The sequence below is a fragment of the Watersipora subatra genome, chromosome 4 (genome assembly GCF_963576615.1).
Source record: "Watersipora subatra chromosome 4, tzWatSuba1.1, whole genome shotgun sequence".
NCBI lineage: Eukaryota > Metazoa > Bryozoa > Gymnolaemata > Cheilostomatida > Watersiporidae > Watersipora > Watersipora subatra.
The window spans coordinates 13,325,469-13,336,423 of record NC_088711.1 but is presented as its reverse complement, the minus strand read 5'-3'; the positions used below and the strand labels follow the sequence as shown (position 1 = coordinate 13,336,423).

At 39.0% G+C, this 10,955-nt stretch overlaps 1 protein-coding gene across 2 annotated transcripts in view; it reads left to right on the top strand.

Moving 5' to 3' along the window:
• LOC137395307 (cyclin-G-associated kinase-like) overlaps window positions 1-10,955 on the top strand; it is a 35,879-nt gene that overhangs the window by 6,179 nt on the left and 18,745 nt on the right. For both annotated transcript variants that reach the window (XM_068082201.1, XM_068082200.1), the window contains exons 6-9: window positions 1,068-1,193; window positions 1,465-1,690; window positions 3,039-3,170; window positions 9,746-9,995. In XM_068082201.1, coding sequence (XP_067938302.1) covers window positions 1,068-1,193; window positions 1,465-1,690; window positions 3,039-3,170; window positions 9,746-9,995 — 734 coding nt within the window. The remainder of the gene's footprint in view (window positions 1-1,067; window positions 1,194-1,464; window positions 1,691-3,038; window positions 3,171-9,745; window positions 9,996-10,955) is intronic.

Below are 10,955 nucleotides of genomic sequence, written 5' to 3'. Positions count from 1 at the left end.
GGTTTTCTAAAGAGTGTTAACGAGTTAGAGCCTTTGTTGCATCATAAGTAAGCTATAGTCTAATAGTTCACTGGATTATGATTGACACTCAGCTTATCCAAGTAGTCTGAGGGGTAATATGGTGAATCATTAAATTAAAATTTAACAATCTGTTACCAAATTATGGTATGCATTTTTAACCCCTGAAAGTAATCTAATGAACTAGTTGGTCTGGCTGCAATAGCAAGACAATAATGCATAACAAGCATCTAGCTACTTGGGAGACACTCCGGAGTCTGTTCACTTCTTTGTTTTTATATTTAAGTACAGGAGGATGTTGCAATGGCCTCATCTATAGGAAGACAAACACCACTGCTGAAACATTGGTCTTGTGTAAAGTTTGCCAATGTTGATACAGTGGTAAAGTATTCCTAGTTCCTATGGTCTCCAGTACACTCTGGTTTGGCAAATCTTAATTAGATTTTCATTTGAGTTTTGTGGTATCACCGTAAAGTATTGTCAGTTAGAACTGCTGCTGACGCGGTTTCTATTCATTGAAAATCAGATGTGAATATGTATTTTTCTAGAAGAACCGGTTAAAAAAAACGTTTTGTTTGCAACTACGCATCGTGTCCTAAAGAGTATAACTGGACAGCATTTTCATATGTATTTAACATTTAAATTTGTCAGTAATTGATAGTAACTTCTGGGTTTTCAATTTCTAATCTACAAAACGTCATTATATCAGAATAGAATCTGATGGTGCAATCAACTTTTGTTTGAAGCAATGGATTCCTTTGAAAATCTTATATCACATAGAATTATCTATGCACCCATAGATAAAACCTCCACTTAATTAAGTACCGATCTCTTCAATATTACTTTTTTTTTGCCTATAATATTTGCCTTTCGTTCTTCTAGAGGATAGTGTTGCACTTAGTTCTAACGAGATATACATGTAAGGTATATTATATATGCATGTGGAAGGAAGAATATTGTGTCTTTCGGAGCAGGCCAGCTATTCCATAGCTCATTGCTCTGAACAAGGGTGGCAACTCTCATCGCTAACTTACCGGTCTGTCTTGCAGTTGGAAAACCTTCTTCTGGCTGGGGATGGTACAGTCAAATTGTGTGACTTTGGTAGCGCTACTACCAAGTGCTACTACCCTGATATCAGCTGGTCTGCCAATGAGCGAGGCCTTGTAGAGGAAGAAGTATGTGCTTGATTTTTATTCTTTTACGCCAATTGAAGTGCAAATGATGCTGGCTGAAGTTACTATATTTCATTCAGTTTAAAAGATAACATTCACTAGCTAGCTGTTCTTAAGCTAACTGGTACATAGGCTGTCTCATCACCGAGCATAGCCAGTTCTTGTACCTAGTTCTTGTACAGTTCTGGTATAAGACAGCCTGTGTACCAGATAACCAATTGTTAAGCTAACTGGTACATTGGCCAGTTTTCATGTATGTGCTATATGTATGTAGATCGCCAAGCATACGACACCCATGTACAGAACTCCTGAGATGCTTGATTTATATCAGAACTTCCCAATTACTGAGGCTCAGGACATCTGGGCACTCGGCTGCGTACTCTACCAGATGTGTTTCATGACCCACCCATACGAGGATTCAGCCAAACTGCGAATCATCAATGCCAAGTACACTATTCCAGAGTTTGATAGAGAGTACACAATATTTCATCAATTGATTCGTAAGTTTTTAGCTAACAAATTTCGTTTGAGTTCAACTTTATTATGTTACTTGCTAGTTACATGTTACTTGCTGTAGGAGTCGATAGATCTGTTGCCCTAGCTACATTGCTATAAGAATCAATAGATCTGTTGCCCTAGTTACATTGCTATAAGAATCAATAGATCTGTTTCCCTAGTTACATTGCTATAGGAATCAATAGATCTGTTGCCCTAGTTACATTGCTATAGGAATCAATAGATCTGTTGCCCTAGTTACATTGCTATAAGAATTCATAGATCTGTTGTCCTAGTTACATTGCTATAGGAATCAATAGATCTGTTACCCTAGTTACATTGCTACAAGAATCAATAGATCTGTTTCCCTAGTTACATTGCTATAAGAATCAATAGATCTGTTTCCCTAGTTACATTGCTATAAGAATCAATAGATCTGTTGCCCTAGTTACATAGTTAGTTCTGTATTCTAGAGCAAAACGTGAAAGTATAAGGATGAGTTGTGAATCAGACATGTGAAGCTGTTCACAGTCTTAGATCAATAGTTTAATTCGGTTCACTGTAAACTATTGTAAGTCTTACCGGTATGCTTACAGTTTCTATATTCTAGGTGTTGAATTACAGTAGTTTTGTCTGACCAATCGGATATTGGCTTCTAAATCAGCTTGACTTGCAATGTAAATAGCTTGAGTTTCTCAAATCAACTGCTTTAGATGGCTGTTTTCCAGAGCTACACTAATAGTTTTGACTATCCTCTTTACTGTCTGATTAGGTAGTAGTAGTAATAGTAGCAGTAGTAACAGTAGTAGCAGCATCAGTAGTAACAGCAGTAGTAGTAGCAATAGCAGTAAAAGTAACAGTAGTAGTAGCAGTAATAGCGGCAATAGTAGTAACAGAAGTAGTAGTAGTAGTAGCAGTAGTAGTAGTAGTAGTAACAGCAGTAATAGTAGCAATAGCAGTAGTAGTAACAGTAGTAGCAGCAATAGTAGTAACAGTTGCAGTAGCAGTAGTAGTAGCAACAGCAGTAGTAGTAACAGCAGTACTAGTAGCAGTAGTAGTAGCAGCGGTAGTAGCAGTAGCAGCAGTAGTAGTAGCAGTAGAAATAGTGGAGGTAATGGTGCTTGCGTATCACACTGTCTTATCAGTTGTAACTGTTTGAGTCAGATAGACTATGCTAATGGTACTATTTTCAGCTAATAATGTTATATTATGCTAATATGATAGTATATTATGCTAACGGTGGTATATTACGATATCAGGAACTATTGTACCTGGCATTATATGAAGCTTTGTTCATTGGGTGAAGATAAATGCTACAACTAAGTTGTTCCTATTGCGTGTGTAACATTGCAGAGCAAGCATTTCAGATTGATCCTCGAGAAAGGCCGCTGATAGATGAGATGTTGAGCCAACTGGAGGAGATAGCGTCTGCAAGGGGTGTTTCCCTATCCACCCCTTCAAATGCTTTGCAACACTCTACTGACGGTTAGTGCTTTAGTCTTTACATGCAGGTTGTTGTTTGTGGAGGTTAGTTTGGACAGAATAATTTATTTTTGGTTATAATTAAAGATTTTTGTCACTTCTGAAGCAAGTTAGGTCAGTTTGTAAAATATATATTTACTAGTTATGTCATTGCATATCTTAATATTTACAGATACAATTTATATATAAAATAAGATTTTGCATCTACACTTTTTCAATCATTTTCAATTCTCAATCATTTAGAACAGGCATGGGCAAACTACGGCCTGGGGGACACATGCGGCCCGTTAAACTTTTTAATCCAGCCCGCCGAACTTGAAGAAATTAAATAAATAAACTTTGTTAAACCATAACTGTCACGAACAACTTTTATTGTATTTACTAGGTAAATCAGACATGCTGATTCCAATTTTGCACTCAAAATAAAGATTAGTCTACTTACTTTCAGAGTAGTGAAGGCTTTTTTACAGCGTTTTAATATCGGTCTCGAAAACAACACGATCGCCATAACACACTCCGTCCATAAATACTTGACATAACCTAGCTTTTTAGGAACAGAAGTTACGTAGGGATGTTTAGACCGATTTAGAATAATAGAGATGGGTGTTTTAAAATCCATCAATATCTAAATTCAGCCTTAAAAATAATATCAGTCTGTTTTGAAAGGTAGATAAGCTATTTAGCATTGCATATTTTAAAAAGCGCGATAACAACGCTAGCTTGTAATAAAACCGCGCTTTTTGAGCTCATTTTTCTCGGCGTTCAGCCCATTTAAACGTCATGTAACAAGCTACGAGCAATTTTAAATAGTTTATATACCTTTCATAAAAAATGAAATTATTTTACAGGCTGGATTTAGATAGTAATGTGTTTTAAGACACCCATCCTATTATTCTAAATCGGACTTGTAATTCTAAATGGGCGGAGCTTGTAATGCCGATTGTGTTGTTTTTGAAACGGATATTGAAACGCTTTAAAAAAGCCTAAATGACTTTGAAGGTTAATGGCCTAATCTTTATTTTGAGTGCAAAATCGGAATCAGCGTGTCTGATTTACCTAGTAAATACGATAAAAGTTGTTCGTGACAGTTATGGTTTAATGTTGTATTTTCCCTGCAATTCTAATGTGTTCCCACTAGATCGCGCACTCTAGATACATCGACTTTGTTGAGGTTCCGCATATTACGGTACTCCACGTTTGCTTTTTGACCCCTCAGTCCTTGTGTAAAGATGAGCGGACCTAAGAAAAGGAAAGTGGACAGAGAATGTCGAGTGTTCAATAAGGAGTGGACAACTAAACATTTTTTCACTGAACACCGATCGTCTGCTGTATGCCTGATATGTCACGAAACTGTGGCGATTTTTAAAGAATATAATATTAGCCGTCACTTTACTACAAAGCATGCTAACTATGCTAGCAAGCTATCAACGAAAGAACGGGAAGCTACTGCTCAGAAGTTGGCGGCTAATTTACAGGCTCGACAAAACTTTTTTCACCGCCAAACTGCCATTCAGGAGTCAAGTACCAAGGCCAGTTTTATGCTTTCATTCAAACTGGCAGAGGCCAGCAAGCCTCTGTCTGAAGGCGAGTTTTTAAAAGAATGTATAGTGGAGACAGCAAGTGTCTTGTGCCCAGAGAGCAAAGACAAATTTGAAAAAATCAGTTTATTGCGCAGGACAGTGACTCGCCGTGTGGAACTAATAGATAAAGATATCACCAGCAACTTAAATAAAAAGGCGGAGTCATTCACGTTATATTCATTAGCACTGGATGAAAGCAACGATGTTAAAGACACTGCTCAGCTCCTCTTTTTTATCCGAGGGATTAACGACACTTGAAATAACGGAGGAGTTTTTGACAATGGAGTCTCTGAAAGGACAAACACGGGGAGAAGACTTGTATGACCGGGTGTCCGCTGTCATCGAAAATTGGAAGCTCCCTTGGAGTAAACTTATCAACGTCACCACAGATGGATCTCCGAATTTAACAAGGAAAAACGTTGGCCTGCTGAGGAGAATCCAGAATAAAGTAAAAGATGAAAATCCTGACCAGGATGTTATTTTTCTCCACTGCATCATCCACCAGGAATCTTTACGTAAATCGGTATTACAGCTGAATCATGTTGTGAATCCTGCCGTGAAACTCGTCAACTTTATTCGCGCAAGGGAACTTCAGCACCGTCAGTTCATTACGTTTCTATAGGAAACTGATGCGGATCACCAATACCTGCTTTATCACTCCAGAGTCCGCTGGTCAAGTTTGGGCAAAGTGTTTCAACGAGTGTGGGAGCTCAAAGAGGAGATTGGTGCATTTTTGGAGTTACAGGGAAAGGCTGACGAATTTCCAGAGCTGAGCAACAAGTGCTGGCTGTGTGACTTTGCGTTTGCTGCGGACGTATTTTCACACATGAATGAGCTCAACATGAAACTACAGGGGAAGGATCAGTTTGTGCAGGACATGTACAAAAACGTGAAAGCCTTCAAATCCAAGCTGGTTTTATTCTCTAGGCAAATTTTAAATAAGTCGTTCACACATTTTCCCACACTAGCCACGCTGAAAGAGGCCGGCGCAAAAGTGAAAAAATACAGCGAGTCATTAGATGCGCTGCACGGAGAATTCTGCCGTCGGTTTTCTGATTTTGAAAAAATTGACAAGTCACTTCAGTTGGTGGCCTGTCCCCTGTCACAAGACCCCGAAACAGCTCCAGAGGAGCTGCAGCTCGAACTGATCGACCTTCAGTCCGACCCAGTCTTAAAAGAGAAGTTCAATTCTCTGAAACTGAATGACTTTTATGCTTCACTCAATGAAGCCGCATTTCCAAATCTCCGGAGGACAGCGCAGAAGATGCTGGCGTTGTTCGGCTCGACCTACGTGTGTGAACAGACGTTCAGCATCATGAACATCAACAAGGCCAGCCACAGATCCCAATTAACAGACCAACACCGCAGATCCATCCTGAGAATTGCTACACTTAACCTACTCCAGACTTTGATGCGCTGGCTAAAAAGGGGACCCAACAGCACTGTTCCCACTGAAAGTGAAAGTTTCTCCTTTGTATTATGTAAAAATGCTTTGAAAAATAATTAGTTCAGTAAGCCTTATATGTTACATGTCATTTCTGTTAAGGAGCGCACATAAGTGGTGCGCAAATGAACGCATGTTGTCAAAACAAACAATGTGCACAAGATCAAATATAACACGCTCCGCAGTGGCGTGTTATCAATGTTCCGTCCTTGCGCTGATCGTTGTTGATTTTTGGCACTGGAGACACAAACTGAATAGAAGGAGCAGGATAAGCACATCTGAATCTCTTAGTGTTTTTGAAATAAATACAGTCAGGAGGAGAGTGATGATGATATCCAGAAGGTAACAGAACTTGCGGTGCTTTAAAATAGAAATTGTTAGCAACAAAAGAATTATTTTTTCATTTAATTTTCAGTGTTTTAAGACTCATTTCAATAAATAGCTAAATACTGTAGGGCTTTAAAGACAGATCTTTTGTTGTAATGCTTTTGTTCATTTTCATTTGAAATTAAAGCACATGTTTTCTCCATATCCCATGATATATATTTTTTTCTCCTGTGAGGTGGGGTTACCAAAACACTCCATCCATCTGCTCCTGGTCCGGCCCCTCTGTCAAAGTTTAGAACCCATTGTGGCCCACGAATCAAAAAGTTTGCCCACCCCTGATTTAGAAGAACAGCATGTGTAACGCTTCTGCACAGTCCCATTTGTCTGATGAGAAACAAGAAGTTGTTCCAGTAGTGTTGTGGATTGCCTGTCTTGACAAACTGTTGTTTTTGCGGAGGTGTCCCCTCTGTCGAGCGGGTGAGCAACACAACAGCTTCTCACAAGACGTACTGCACCTGATGCATCATCTGCACTTATAGGGGATTGTTCTCCTCCGTCTATGCGGCTTGGTTGCGATGTTATGTCGGTCACTCCATTGGTAATCTTAACGAATTTCGCGCAAAAATGTATGTAGAAAAAAATAAGATTACAACGTTTAACCTGCGACCAGTCTCTGCGGTAAACTTTAGTAGAACTTGAGAACTTAGGCAACAACAGCGACTAAACATGTCATTATTTGTGCGCTCAGTCAGTTTTATTTCTATTTTTGTATCAGTCAGTTTTATTTGTTCTTATAGATTTTATTTTCAATTTATTTTATTAAGTTCTACTAAAGTTTACAACAGAGACTGGTCTTTGGTTAAACTTGGTCATCTTATTTCTTTCTACCTAAATTTTTGCGTGAAATCCGTTATGATTATCAATGGAGCGACCGCCATAACATCGCAGCCAAGCCGCATAGACGGAAGAGAACAACTCCCTTTCAGTGCAGCTGATGCATCAGGTGCAGTACGTCTTGTGACAAGCTGTTGTGTTGCTCGCCCGCTTGACGGGGAGACAACTCCACAAAAACAACAGTTTGTCAAGACAGGCTATGTTGTGGGATGAGTTGATAATCTATATAAGTTGTTCCAGTAGTGTTATGGGATGAGTTGATAATCTATATAAGTTGTTCCAGTAGTGTTGTGGGATGAGTTGATAATCTATGTAAGTTGTTCCAGTAGTGTTGTGGGATGAGTTGATAATCTATATAAGTTGTTCCAGTAGCGTTGTGGGATCAGTTGATAATCTATATAAGTTGTTCCAGTAGTGTGGTGGGATGAGTTGATAATCTATATAATTTGTTCCAGTAGTGTTGTGGGATGAGTTGATAATCTATATAAGTTGTTCCAGTAGTGTTATGGGATGAGTTGATAATCTATATAAGTTGTTCCAGTAGTGTTGTGGGATGAGTTGATAATCTATATAAGTTGTTCCAGTAGTGTTGTGGGATGAGTTGATAATCTATTTAAGTTGTTACGGTAGTGTTGTGGGATGAGTTGATAATCTATTTAAGTTGTTCCAGTAGTGTTGTGGGATGAGTTGATAATCTATGTAAGTTGTTCCAGTAGTGTTGTGGGATGAGTTGATAATCTATTTAAGTTGTTCTGGTAGTGTTGTGGGATGAGTTGATAATCTATTTAAGTTGTTCCAGTAGCGTTGTGGGATCAGTTGATAATCTATATAAGTTGTTCCAGTAGTGTTGCGAGATGAGTTGATAATCTATACAAGTTGTTCCAGTAGTGTGGTGGGATGAGTTGATAATCTATATAATTTGTTCCAGTATTGTTGTGAGATGAGTTTAGAATCTGTCTTTTTCTCAACTCGGCTGTTTTTGGTGTGCATGTGAGCAATCTGGTTTCAGAAAGGTCGCAATTATCGGGCTGTGTCTGACAATTGTGTGTAATGCATGTCTCCTTGGATCGAGGGTTGAAGTTTATCTATGCAGCTTGATTTGCTATTACAGTGGAATAGAGATGTATATATTAGTAGATATGGCCTCTGTTTCTAATTACAATAGTCTAGAGATGTATATATTTGTAGATATGGCCTCTGTTTCTAATTACAATAGTCTAGAGATGTATATATTTGTAGATATGGCCTCTGTTTCTAATTACAACAGTCTAGAGATGTATATATTTGTAGATATGGCCTCTGTTTCTAATTACAATAGTCTAGAGATGTATATATTTGTAGATATGGCCTCTGTTTCTAATTACAATAGTCCAGAGATGTATATATTTGTAGATATGGCCTGTATTTCTAATTACAATAGTCTAGAGGTTTATATATTTGTAGATATGGCCTCTGTTTCTAATTACAACAGTCTAGAGATGTATATATTTGTAGACATGGCCTCTGTTTCTAATTACAATAGTCTAGAGATGTATATATTTGTAGATATGGCCTTTATTTTTAATAACAATAGTTTTGCTTGCCCAAAGTGATACAGTCACTCGCAGGTTTCTGCAAGCCATATTTTGGGATCATATTTGGAACCTTTAGAGGCAAAGTACAATGCATTGTGAAATTCTAGCGCTAGTACCAGCCAGCCCTTTAGTGAGATGCTAGCCTCAGTACCAGTCAGCCCTTCTGTGAAATGCTAGCCTTAGTACCAACCCTTCTGTGAAATGCTAGCCCTAGTACCAACCCGTCAGTACCAACCCTATGCTAGCCCTAGTACCAACCAGCCCTTCTGTGAAGCACAACAAAAACAAAAATCTGGACAAAATATTTTCTTGTTAGAATGTCTACTTTCCACTAACTTTCTGTTACAAAACTTAAGGTGTATTTATAATATATTTTTAAAACTTTGCTCTGAAAACAGTTTCATCAAGCTGCCTCACATTCTCATAGAGTGACATGGTGTTTGTTTTATTATTTCCTCCTGGAATGATTTGAATTTCATTCAAAAACTTGAATCGCTCACATTCATGACAAAGCATTAATTGAAAAGGTGAAGTCAGCAGATCTCGCTGCTGCTCACCACTCCATCTGCTGCAGCATTAACAATCTGAATGCTGCATGTTGTAGCATTTGTTACTCATAAAGTTCCTACTGAAGTTGTCCGACAGAACTCTGGTGTGCTTCCGTCGTTATCTTACTGCATTTTCAATGTAACGGACATCAAATTCATAATGCAGGTATTAATTAATAACGCATGCATTATATGACATTTATCCTTACAGATTCCCTTTCAACACCACCCTCTCAGCCACCCTCTCAGCCAAGCCCCCAGCATATACCACCCCAACCATCAAGTCATTCCAACAGTGTTCCCAATAACACTGAGCAGTTTTCTGGCTCAGCAGCACCTGCACAACATGGCAGCGCTGGAGGCTTTCTCAGCTCACTGAAAGGAGGTGCCGGCAGCCTCATGAAAAACATAAAGGATGCTTCTTCCAAAGTGGCACACACCATCAGCCAAACCGCGTCATAGTGAGTATTACAAGGGATGGTTTGAGTTCTTTAGTGGCTGATGCGGGCGGGGGGGGGGGGGGGTTCGACGGCGTTTGCTTTAACATTATTTAAAGAAGTGGGAAACCACAAAAAGAGTTTATGAATGTCATAATGGCCGTTCTGACTTAAGGTAGGCTGCTAAGGCTATGTGACTGCTAAGACTGAGTGATTGCTAAGGCTATGTGGCTGCTAAGGCTAAGTGATTGCTAAGGCTATGTGACTGCTAAGGCTCAGTGATTGCTAAGGCTATGTGACTGCTAAGACTGAGTGATTGCTAAGGCTATGTGGCTGCTAAGGCTAAGTGATTGCTAAAGCTAAGTGATTGCTAAGGCTAAGTGATTGCTAAGGCTAAGTGATGGTAGCAATTGTTGTTTTTATTTTTTGCATTGATTCGGCTAGTTTGTATAATCATTTTTAAAACTTATCTCTTTCGATTTAGCCATTGATGGACCCTCTTACGATCACTTAGTCAAGTATATTGTTGCAACTAGGGCCCTGGCAGTCTAGTACCCCGTGAGTGATCATCAGGTGTAATAACTATACATACAATTATTCTGAAGTGCCAGCAGGCGGTTGATGGGCACAGTTGCTAGAGTGCCGGTCTACCAAGATGAATGTCGCTTGGTAGACGTTCGAATCCTATATGATACAGTATTTTATCCCAACCTGTAACTATGGCGACGGATGGACAGACACGGCTATTAATTACCATGGTTCCATGAGGCGGTTAATCCGCAAGTCGTCTGCAAGATTGAAACAACAAAAACCCAGAGGTTGAGCAAGCTTTGTTACTCGCAAATTTTAATCGAATGTTTTATGCATGCGAAAGATAAAAATGACACTCGCGAATGACGTGCAAGAAAATGCTACACAAGCTATTCCATTTTAAACGTCTTCAGCCTTTCAGTCGTTCCTACTTCGATTAGAGCAGCTCCACAT